Source organism: Trachinotus anak, unplaced genomic scaffold (genome assembly GCF_046630095.1).
Source record: "Trachinotus anak isolate AG129_WGS33_773 ecotype Australia unplaced genomic scaffold, CSIRO_AGI_Tana_v1 ptg000008l, whole genome shotgun sequence".
NCBI lineage: Eukaryota > Metazoa > Chordata > Actinopteri > Carangiformes > Carangidae > Trachinotus > Trachinotus anak.
Genome location: NW_027273859.1, coordinates 15,078,420 through 15,091,000, shown reverse-complemented (window position 1 = coordinate 15,091,000; position 12,581 = coordinate 15,078,420). Strand labels below are relative to the sequence as shown.

Genomic DNA, 12,581 nt, shown 5'->3' with positions numbered 1-12,581 from the left:
AGCTTTTATTCTGAAAATCGTTCGGAAGCACAGAAACCACTCACTTTCTCCATTAAATCCTCAACTGTATGTGCATATACCTGTAATGTTCAAAAAAGTCTTACTGTGCCTTTAAAAATCTTTTCCACCATCTCATTTCCCCTTTAAACAATCTCTTTAAAATGTGGGCTCTCCTCTATTGGAGCGGCTCATGTACTCTCCTAATGTGTGATTGTTTGAATTAAAGCAAAGCCCACTGCCAAGAGGGAGGGCTTGTTTTCATTTAAAAACAGTCATGTGTCTGTTTAAGAAAGGGAGAGAGAGAGAGAGAACGAAAGAAAGGAAGGGAGGGGACGGAAGAGAGATAGCGAGTGAAAGAGAGGGAGAGAGAGGGGGAGAGGGAAGGAGAAGGTGGGGGTTGATGAGATCATTTTCTGGGCCTGGATGAATCAGCTTTTCTGTCAGTAAAGAGAGAGGGAGAGAGAAGGAGAGAGAGAACTCAGCACTCCATTAATCCACATGAACAACTGGCCACAGCAAATGAGAGGCACTTCAAGATGTCAGCTGTGACCGTGTTCACCCGAGGGGTAACATAGAGGGTCTGAAGTTGAAAAACAAAACAAAAACAACACACACACACACATGCATAAGCCTTGATTAATGTATCTTATCAATCAAAAGATTGCGAGCTGACAGTGTTTCATCAGAGACTGACAATTTGGCTTTTGATAATCAAGGAGACTATTTAATTTTTGTATTTCCCCCTGTGCTTCCACAAGGAGGTCAGAGCACAACAATCCTGGAGTTGGAAAAGACGTTGTGTCCTGATCTAAAACACTTTTAGGGAGGTTCAACTTGGATGCTCTGAAAGAGAGCCAGGATTCACAGGGTGTTTTCCACACAGGTATAGAAAAGCACTGGCCTGTTTGTCAGAGCCAATTAGCAATCCTGACTGCTAAATATTGATTACTGCAAAGGATGTATCCGACTGTCTCAATATATGAGGCAAGGTCCTACAGGCAGGTTTATCACAGTAGGTGTATGAAAAGAAAACATCAAAGAGCTGTGGGATGGTCTTAACAGCCACATGTTTGACAGATATTAAAAATAAAATATGCCAAGGACTGACATCTGTAATTAATAACACTGCTTAATTTAACATGATAGACTTATAGGGCAATACTGTTTACTTTAAGAGTAATAAGACCCAAGCTTGAATGCAGTTAAAATAAGAAAAATATTTAAGGTACTTGTGATATCCAAATTATATGAGGTACTTTTCTCCAGAGTTCAGAGTTGGTGCCAGTGTACAGATCAGGTCATTGTGTATTTTGTCTGTGGTTATTTTTATTGCTGTGCATGGCATCAGTAAGTCATAGAAGGTGGACAAGAGGTTATAGACTGTTACTTAAACCTTAAGGGTAAAATTAGATTCGACAGTTTATAAAAAAAAAAAAAAAAAAAGATTTGAAGTCCCGTATGCTACTGTTTTTTTGTTAGGTCAGTCACTTCAGTCTTTTGTGTGACACAGTGCCACTGATGCAAAACTCCAGACAAGCCACCATCATCTGATTGAGCTGGCACCTCAAGTTTTAGTCCAACCTGCACCACCTATTGGCAGGAAGAGTAACAGCAACAGCTGTTCAAATCCACAGATGTGCTCCATCTACAGACAAGAAATAAAGTAAAAGAAGAAAAAAAAGGGGAGCGGTACTCTTAGTCTGAAAATGCAGATAACTGATGCATTAAAAATATGAATATTTGAAATGTTCTGTGGCCATAGGAATAGAGAAATAACTTCTCGTTAGTCAACTACACCAGGGTTACGATCTTGTGGACAACAATCCAAAGAATTCTATGGTACACATTTCATTTTATTTAGGCACACTTTGGCCTCCAGGGAGAGAAATGGAAAAAAAAGTTATCACAGATCAGAGAGCTTTGGCATTTATCTAAATCATTATCTGTAGTAGAGCAGGAGGAAGCAGGAGCTTCACACTGGTCTATAATGAATAAAGATGGTTTATCATCACTACTCTGGTTATACTCCCAGTCTTAACTTGTTCAGTTATGTTTTGATTCCAACCTTATGTTGCATTATTCTAAATTCTGCTTGTTTTCACTTTAATATTAGTTGTAGCTGTTGTAATGACCATAATTCTGTTACCGTAACAGCAAACTGCCAAATATGACTTCAGCAGCAACTTTTCAGTCACACATGCCTCAAGTGGACAAAGGCAAAATCCCAACCACTTGTGATTTAAAAAAAAAAAAAATAAAAAAAAATAAAATCATTTTCATTGTTTCACCACAACTTTCATCGAGACTACTGATCCATTTCTTCTGGCTTTCTATATGACAACATTTTTCTTGGTTGACAAAAAAGTCAGAGTCCACATCTGAAATACATCAAATCGGTAAAATTTTATTTCCCAAATTTGTCATCATACAACTGTCAGTTATGGGAAAGGTGAGGCAATTATGTAAATGAATGAAAAAATATTGCATTTTACAATACATCAAACCTAGTCTGCATATTAAAAAAAAAAAAAAAAAAAACACAACGAAAAAAACATGCACAATACAAGATGCAGCATAAACATGGGTAAACTAAGATTAAAAAAACAAACCAAAAAAAAGGAAACATGAGTAGAATTAAACTGCACAGGATGTTTGACAGCAGTTCTATAACCATGAAAATGCGGAATCATAAATTAAAAATTCTTAAAACACAAATTCCACTAGAGGAACAGTCATGAAGCTCTCCTTCAGTAGGGTCGGTCTCTGCGCTCCTGACGATGGTCCCTTTAAAAAAACAAACAAACAAACAAAAAAAAAAAAACAAACAAAAAATAAAAACACAAGAGTCATCAATGACAGATCTTCATATTTGCAGGTCTGGCTCTCACAGTAAATCTGAATCAAAAGTTCTGGTCACAGATTTGCGGTCACTGGCTATTTTTTCCATTACACTTAAAACTAAAGGAACTTTATCCTACCTCATATCCATCTTGCCACCTGGTGGGCCCATTCCTCTTCCACCTCTGCCACCCATTCGATCCATAGGTGGTCCTCCACGCCCAGCCCCACGAAACCCTCCCCTATCCATTCCACCACGCCCTCTGAATCCACCACGGTCGCCTCCCCAGCCTCCACGGAAACCTCCAGGGCCACCTGGACCTCCTACTCCTGCTGGCCCACCTCGGTCCATACCTCTGCCTCCACGCATTCCCATTCCACCTCTACCTCGGTCACCTCCAGGGGGAAATGGAGGGCCACCGCCCAACCCTTCTGGTTTAGGAGCTTTGCACTGGTTACACTCCATTCTCCAGGCAAAGTTCTGGTTGCCACAACCCCTGTTAACAGACCATTAAATTACAAACTCATCTTTGATACAAAATAGGCATCCAATAAATCATTACACGACAAAAGTAATACATACGGGTTAGGACACTCCCAGTCCCCAGCTCTTTGCTGCATGTTTCCGCCTGTGGGTCCACCTCTGCCCATACCACGGGGACCACCTCGTGGGCCAAAGCCACCACGGTCTCCTCCACGGCCCATCATACCTAAGAGACAAGGAAATGTCAGCACTTTTTAAATCATATGGCTGTATTGACACTTTTTTCATAATCTTTAGCCGTCTCCAGCAACTAGGATGCAGTTCACTGCAGTCCATTTTCAATATACCACAGAGGTCAACTGTTTTGTCTGTCATCTAAAGCAAGAGACTGAGCAGCCAAATGTATATTTAAACTTTAAGTTTCTTATGAAGCCAAAAGCCAGACAATTTATAAAGACTTACAGAAGAAAAGTGGGCAGGTTCCAAGTCACAAAAGCAACTCACAGTGTGAAGAATAATGTTAACATTCCGTTAAGTAATCTACACTAACAAATACAACTGACATTTACCTCCACGACCCATCATGCCATCTCGCATGGGCATGCCACCTCTCATTCCACCCATCATGGGCTTTCGGCGTGCCATGGATACCTTAAGCCTTCTGCCTTGGAACTCCTTCCCTACAATAAACAAAATATAAAGATACATATTAACAACCATTCACAAGTTATATTAGTTGGATACATTTTAACAGGTGCTTTAAGATTTATGCATTTCCCTATGTAATTCTTTTCAGGTCCGATGTGTCAATAAAACATACCATCAAAGTGCTCCACAGCTGCTTTGGCACAGATAGGCTCCTCATAGGACAGAGTGGCATCTCCCTTGGGCTTTCCTGTGTCCTTGTCTGTGTATATGTTAATGGCTGGCTGTCCAAGTCTGCGGTTAATCTTAACACACAATGAGAATTGATATCAGTTAGTTCCACATTGGTTTTGTTTGCACTAGGATTCAAAATTAGGAATTACTCTTACCCTAATCGGGCCAACGTGCTTAAAGAACTCAGCCATTTCCTCCAGGTTAGCCTTCTCAGTCAACCCTGTGATGTAGATCGTGCTGTTCTCAGAGTCATCCTGCTCTTCAGGGCGTCCTATAAGAAATACCAAAAAACACTAAATATGCAGTAAAATGCAAAATTTTCCAATCATCATCTCAAGAAAAGAATTTAATGTGAACCAGCAACATCAAGGTTTAATGAGAGGGGGGGGGGGGTCTACTGAGACTACCTACCCATGTCACGGTCGTCACTGTTCATAGGGCCTGTAGTCCCATCAGTCGAGAGGAAGAGAAACAGATTGAGAAAAAGTCAGTGTGTGCAACTGAAGTTGAGTGTACAAGACCTGAGGAGTACTACAACAGATAATCCAGACACTCCCTTATAGACGCAGTCAGACATATTGGGAAGTTGAAAATGGCACCTTATGGTACACCACAATTCCCACAAGTGATATTGAATTGAAAAAATAGAACACCTCAGACCCTTTGGCAAATAATTGTGTGTCATTTGAAAAGCCTCTAAGACCAGTAAGAAATCCTCAAAAAAACAAAAACCCCAGCAATTCAGCTCATGAGATCTGTTAAAGCAGTAGCACACGTTTGAGTGAAAATTTGTCATTAACCTGTCAAAAACTCATTGTCAAACCATAAGCAGTGACTGAATTATACCAGGTACCCCAGAGAATATGGTCTCAGGCATTGAAAAAAAAAATTCCCCAATATTTTCAGATATGTTCATGTAAATAAATTTTGAATACCACAATGTAAGACACATCAATACTCGAAGCGTATTTGCTCAAAAAGTTTAAGGCTTTTAAAGGACTAACCAGTGTAATACTCGTTAACTTACCACCAGGCTTACTGAAGCCACCTCTCTCTCCAGCGCCGCTATGGGGGAATAAATGGAGATATGAAGGCGTTTTCCCTTTTACAGCCACTTCCATGGCTCGAGCAAAGTGGCTTGATTGAGGGAGTAATCAAAACATTCTAACTAGTTGAACAGCAACTAAAAGCTCCCCAGAGTAATATAATATACACAATCTAATTGAGGGGATAAGCGTATTAACTATGTGCCGTGCCATACCTTAGCTAGCTGAGTACAATCTCAGTGACAGTTTCAGTAGTCGATACATTTGTGCAAAATATATTAAAGACTAACATATTTTCACTGCCTTTGAAAATGTGACAAAACCCAAACATTTGTACACAGGTAGAAAGATTTCAGATGCATTGATGGCATACAGTTACCCAGACACAAGCCAACACCCTAGTAACATTAGTTCTAGCAAAAGTTACAGCTGATTCATATAGGTAAAAGTGTAAAAACACAATGCATCTGAAATTTCACAAGATGATCAGGTGATCACATTCACCAGGTAATATATTTAAAAAAAAAAAAAAAAAAAAAAAAAATTTACAGTTATAAAATGTTAAAGACAGAATCACACCAACAGAATTTTTACAGTGTTTACCAAGGTTATGTTAAATTAAAAAACAAAGACTTGGTCAATCAATATACCCATCATGCTTATAAAAACCACCATCCTCAGTTCTTGAAAAAAGGCAGACCCCGAATCTTTGTTTAAGCTCCCTCCTGCTGCTTAAGCTGGCGTCTCTGTACTGAGAACAGATACTTTTTAGAGAATAGATGGTTTTAAATGGCTCTCACTGTTACCTGTACGGTATAAATGTGACAAAGCATGTTAAAAAGTGCTCAAAAGAATGTGATCAAACATTTGTATTCCAAACCACAAAAACAATTTAAACATTTCAAAATGACACAACAAAGATACCTGTGCAAAGCTAAAATTAGGCTAAAATGAAAATATAAGTGTAAAAACATCTATGCTACTACATCTGAATTTGTAAATTGTTTAGGGTTGTATTCCTATTTATGCAATCTGTTTTTATGCATTCTTTTCTAAGGTTACTTTGGTAAGACTGAATAGTTGCTTGGTTAGAGTCCTGTATCATAAGATTCAGTGCAATGTCCAAAGATTGCATTTCTTTGTGTATGTGTATTCACTAAACCAATAACCATAACAAGTCATGAAGAACTCCATGATCTTTAAAAACGATTTACACTGTTTGACCAGAAATTATGAAAAACTATTTTTAAAAAAGAGAACACCTAAAATAAGAACTGATGATTAATGCGCCCTTTCTGACCCAAATTTCATCAATCACGGACTTGAAAAAAAACAAAACAAAAGCTCTTTCCCAATACCACATCTTCAAAAATGAAAACTTATGTCAGCAAGATTTATACTGATGCGCGCATCTGTAGTATTTGAGAAACTAAATATGTTGATTTAACAAGGCTTTTCATCTTTTAGTTTTAGAGCAGTGATATCAGATCTAAACCAAAACAGATGAACAGTACAACCTCTGATACCCTCTGATAACCTTAATACCCCTGGCCTTTTTGGTAACCATTACAGTCAAAGGAGTTGATTTGAGTTTGGATCAGACCATTTCCAGCTGCAGAGAACCATACATAATGTGAACAAACTGTTCAAATGCCAAATCTGCATCACGAGCAAATCTGACTGGCACCTCAATAAGGGTACTGCAGTAAATGTGTCAAGAACCAGCTCAACTGAGTTCTAATTTCTACACAAGACATACAATACAAAAAGCATAATACACCTGTGTGCCAGTTTTTGTAGCAAAGCTGGGTTCAGAGTGGATCATACTACACCAAAATCCATGAACTGAAGGATATCAGCCCTAAAACAATTCCTGGTGCACTCCTAAAATACTGTTATCATAAACCAATATTGCATGTCTGTGTACAGTCTTAATAAGTTTTGCATTTTCCTGTGTCGTTTAAGATTGCTAAACCTGTTTTTATTTTTCTTGTATCTTTGTCAAAAATGTCACCACAAAACACTGCCAGCACATGGTTGTGAAATAAAGACAGTGAATGTGTTATTAAAAAAAAGTTTTCATGCTTTCAACATGTTTGACCTTAAGGGAAGTTAGTTTCCATTGATGAATTTTAGCTTGACTGGATATCGAAATGTTGAGCATAAAAACCAATTGAAGAGATTCAACATCTTTTATCATTCGTGATCATTTTCCAGGATCAATGTTGCAGTTTCAAGCAGACACCTGACTAAAAATCTTGAGAAAACAGATAGTTCCTCATTTTCTTGTCTCCCTGTAGTTGATGCAATGCATTACTGAGGTCTTCCAGTACCATTAGCACATCTGACTCCACTATTTTTAATGGTGCCATTTTTCCTTTCTGGTGTTACTTCCCTCAGGCCAGTCAAATGAGTACAAATACTACCAGTGACAGCCTTACCAAACCCAACCACAAAGTAAAAACACAGGTGAATGCGTTTTTAAGCAAATAAAAAAAAGAAGAAAAAAAACCCTTATCGGAGAAGAATATATTGACCCAAATATTGCACTTGAGTAAGCATAAATATGTATATGAAATGCAACAGAATGTACTGCATGAGGCCAGTGTCTATATATTCCTTTAAGTATCAATAATGTGTTGTAGGATTTTGCAGAACAAACTTAAGTTTAGTTAAGGACTCCAGCACAACAATAATTGGAAAAAAAACCTGCATGATTTCTGCAACATCTACTTTCTTCCAACTGAAAATGTGGGATGATGCACCTTGTTGAGAAACTGATTTAAAGGAGTACTGCTCAGACAGTATTTGAACCTCCCTTAAGGAAACCCATCATAATTTTGATAATGTGAAGATATTGTGGCCATACAATTATATCATTCCCTGACCAATCATGAATTATGCAACTTCTCAGTTAACCTAAACTTTTTGATATTGGCTCCTAATCAAATTTTATTTTGTATATAAGCTGTTCAACCTAAATGTTTATGCACAGGTCTCTGATCAAAATCAACTTAGATTAAGAAGGAACAAACCTTTTCTTACCTTTGGCCAAATGAGAGGTAGGGCTGAGATAAACTGGATGACAATATCTACAACTGCTGCCAATGTTGGCGTGTATTACATTTTCAATCAGTCCTCAGACATTACAGTAGAAGCTCATAACTTACCAGCACTGACTGCCGATAAATCATGACCTTCCCATTTTTAAGAGAATAAAGTTGCATTGATGATAAATTACTTTGGATTATTCCAACTGTTTCTGTTGGGGACTAGTCTCAGCCCTGCCCCAAATGGCCACAGCACCTGTAAAGTCAAAATACATGTGAGGTTGAGTGCTAAAGAAAGACACTTACCCCATGCCACGGCCCATGCCTCCACGCCCACGATGCATCATTCCACCCCGATCGAAGCCATCCCTGCCTGGGCCCCTGCTTTCCCCTGCCCCTGGGTACCTTGAAGGCTCAGAGCCAGAGTAACCTGAACCTCCACCCTGGCCATCTTGTCTGTAATTACCTACAAAGGGGAGCACAATTGCATAGCCATCAATGTATATTTACTGTAAAAATAAACTGAATGATATGAATAAACATTTAAAAAAAAAAAAAAGTTTAGCAAGGATGAAAAGCAAAGCTTACTGTAATGGTTGGATTGGTTGTAACTGGGTGGTCCACCTTGCTGGCCATACTGGCTGGATGGAGGCTGCCCGTATGAACCAGCAGCCTGAGGAGGGTAAGCAGGAGGGGCCTGTTGCTGCTGCTGGGTCTGTTGCTGGTATCCCTGCTGTTGGCCGTAGCCTGCCTGCTGGGCCTGGTAACCAGGCTGTTGCTGGCCATAGCCTGCTGGCTGGGTGTAACTACTTTGGTTGTAACTAGCCGGCTGACTGTTAGCATTGTAACTGATAGAGACAAGCAAGACAGAACATAAGGTAAAAGATAAGTACGTTTTTGTGGAATTCACTTGTTATTATTTGGTTCCGAACCAATAAGTTCATACCTCTGTGGCGCAGTGGGAGCAGCCTGCTGTCCATAACCAGGGTAAGCAGACTGGGCAGTATACCCTGGCTGAGAGCCATAAGACTGGGAAGCAGCTGGAGCAGCAGCAGCTGGAGTACTGTCATAACCACTGGCTCCATAACCCTGGGCTGACTGCGAGTAGCTGTGAGTGGTAGACTGGGCAGCAGGATAGCCAGCTGTGGAAAACACACATTGGCAAATAAGATCCTGTGTGTTTTTTTGGAGGGTGTGGGAGGATGCAACAAGCTATAATACACCTAATAATTAAGGCCATCATGAAAAAGCAATGATCAATTTGACTTTAATAGTACATCTTTTAAACAAATACTGCCCAGACAGACAAACCTGACGTTGAACTAAAATTCAATATTCGTATTTACCAGTGGACTGCTTAGTTAGACTTAGACTTAGTTCAGGCTTAAACGCCAACAAGCACTGTACAGTTAAGCAACATGCTGTGTGTAGGAAAACAGTTTAAAATCTTGGGAAGCCAGACTGAATGAAATCTGTATCAGATTTCAAAGGGCATGTGAATGAGACTGTCATCCAATTTACAGCTCAGAATTTCCATGCAATTTTTTAAATCTCCGAACTTCATAATAAAAAAAAAAAATGTTTGTGACTTATTTTGTTCTGTCCAACCCAGTCCACTCCATGTACTTCTTAGCAGAATTACAACAGAATGAGTCAAAATGTCCCTTCTAATAACCGACCTGATGCTGGTTGGCCATAAGAGGATCCATACTGCTGTTGCTGCTGAGGGTAGCTTCCAGCAGCAGGTGTTGTCTGGGTGTAACTGCTATCAGCAGCAGCAGGTTGGGCATATGATCCATAATTCTGCTGGCCATAGCTCTGCTGAAAGAAAAGAGCAGACATTAGCTACCAGGTAGAATAATCAACTACACATGAAGACTGGGTAATCATTTTCTATGTTCAAAAAGACATTACACTTCAATAGTGATAATTGTACCAATTTTAAACAAATTTATTAAATCAGACCAACATCAGTTACAGCTGCAACTTAACGTCTCATTCCTAGCTCTACCCCTTAAATGCTGTGCCCACATGTGCTCCAATTTATATTAATACATGTTCAGTCCTAGTTTTTAAGTTAAAATGAGAGGTATCACAGTATTACAAAAATAAATAAAAATCAACTATAGTCAGTCAACCAACCACTATGTTAAATCTCACCTGTGCAGACTGTCCATAACTTTGCGAGGGCTGGGCAGCATATGAAGCATACCTGTAAAAACACACATCAGTGTTTCAGCTACGGGAAATAGGGTCCCTGTTAGTAGTATAAATGTGAGTAGTATAAATACTGCACTAGAAGTACAAGTAAGTAAAGTAAAGTAGCATAAATGGAAATACTCAAGTTGAAGTACCTCAAAACTGTCCTTAAGTACAGTACTTGAGTATTTATAGAAGTTACTTTCCACCATTGCTTATCCGATGCTTATTAAAAACTGAGCCCCTCAGAAATACAGTGAAAACAGATTCATATGCAGTATGGAGTAGTCTTACCCCGGCTGGGCGCTGGTCTGGTTGTAGGAGCTGTAATCTGTTAAACGACAGTTGGAACCTTCGTCAGTTAACGTCTCAGCGTTCGAACAAAGACTTTTTTTTTTCGCGCGCCAGCGGCACGTTGCGCAGGCCGGTTGTTAGGTCGCCATTCAACAACAGCGCGGAAACGGCCACTAAACCGCTCATTACACAATACGGCGCTTCAAAGCGGACTACAATTCATTGCTACCTGCATTTGATGAACAAGTTTGCAAAAATGGGTAATATCTGCCGTCCGTTATCAGACCTCTGTGTGCGGAAATTATCCGGTAGAAAATACCGCAGCGATCCGAGCAGATAATACGCCTAGGCCTTGTGCCTGGCGCTAGCAAAGCCCCTTTCAATGTCCCATTGAATATATAAACCGAAAATACGGATTATGAAGATATAATCGCTTTTAAAATCAATCCATCCACTTTCATCTTTGATTAAAAACACAATTTCTTCAAATTCGGTATAAAATATCGTAATTTTTCACTCACCCTGAGCCGACGCCATTTCAGTGTTCCTCTGCAAGACGACTGGACAGAGCTTGTTGCTAGAGGAGGGCTCTTCTTTTCGCTAGGACAAAATATCGCGAGATTTACAAGGATTTGTTGATCAGTGACGGGAGCGCCTGAACGACATGGATGTATTATAAGAACATGCTGAACTATCACTTTCACGTTTATCAAAAGATTATATAACCTAAATGAAAACGTTTTAAGTTTCATGTCAGTATTATAATATGTCACTATGGACAAAAGTATGTACGTATTAATGAGAGGGGTTTGAGCTCACAGGGGAATGAAATGAAGTGTATAGGAGAAAAGGAGAGAGAAAACTGAGAGTTGAATATCAGAAAATGGCATTGGTGGAAAGCATGGGCCTAAGAACAATTACACAAGTACTACAATCAAGTGCAATTTTGAAGTACTACTCTTTACTTGAGTATTTCAGTTCTATACAAGGCCCACTTTGTATTTCTACTTCACTACGTATCACAGAGAATACTGTTTTTGAAGTTTTGACTCCACTTCTCATATTTGACAGCTAGAGTTACATTTCAGATAAGAGTTTACATATAAAACATAATCTTATAATCATAAAATACAATTCACTCTATAATATTATTCCACATGGTTCCTAACATTTTTGGCTTGTAAATCCTTACAAAAGAGCAGTGTCTAGGTGGGGCCTCTAGTCATGTTTCAGATGTCTTTGTGTTGTGCAATTAACTACTTTTAAAAACAGTTTGAGAGGTAAAATTATACAATATTTCAAAAAGCAAGCATTAGAATCATTCCCCAAAAAAGAGTACAAGTTTGTGTATCAGTAACCATGAGCCCTCAGATTTATCCTGAGACACACCAACCCCTCAGTTGGGAACTGAACTAAACTACTAAACAATGTTCTGTGTAAAATACACGCAATTAAGTTACAGTAAAACAAAGCTTACACATTGCTACACTAGTATTGACCAGTATGGACATACCTATCACAAGAATCTAAAGTTAGATCTTCAAATGTGTTGTTTTAACCCGACCGACGTTCAAAACCAGTTGAAGGACAAATATAATCACAAACAAATGGTTTCAGCACGAATAACCATTTACACACATGTGACTACTGTTTCCTGCTGGTGGCAGTAATGCGCCTTTACGGTAAAAGTTGCCGACTACAAATGAACACAAACACAAAGGAGACTACTGCGTAACGTACGTAAGGTTACGTAGTAGTCTACGCTACTACGTTGTAACGTACGTAACGTAG

General features: G+C 39.1%; 1 protein-coding gene across 2 annotated transcripts; it reads right to left on the bottom strand.

Moving 5' to 3' along the window:
• Nucleotides 1-2,381: 2,381 nt before the first annotated feature.
• ewsr1b (EWS RNA-binding protein 1b) lies at nucleotides 2,382-11,386 on the bottom strand. Of its 2 annotated transcripts, none has more exons than XM_071482938.1 (15): nucleotides 11,312-11,386; nucleotides 10,791-10,827; nucleotides 10,458-10,509; nucleotides 9,977-10,118; nucleotides 9,244-9,439; nucleotides 8,886-9,145; nucleotides 8,604-8,763; nucleotides 5,229-5,266; nucleotides 4,613-4,642; nucleotides 4,357-4,472; nucleotides 4,143-4,272; nucleotides 3,892-4,002; nucleotides 3,422-3,548; nucleotides 2,979-3,335; nucleotides 2,382-2,784 (listed from the first exon to the last, which is right to left on the bottom strand). In XM_071482938.1, exons 1-15 carry the CDS (start codon nucleotides 11,325-11,327, stop codon nucleotides 2,748-2,750), a joined length of 1,809 nt encoding a protein of 602 aa, XP_071339039.1. In that variant the 5' UTR covers nucleotides 11,328-11,386; the 3' UTR covers nucleotides 2,382-2,747. The 2 variants fall into 2 exon arrangements, with proteins under 2 accessions (XP_071339039.1, XP_071339041.1); XM_071482940.1 differs by having other exon boundaries at nucleotides 9,977-10,115.
• Nucleotides 11,387-12,581: the final 1,195 nt, after the last annotated feature.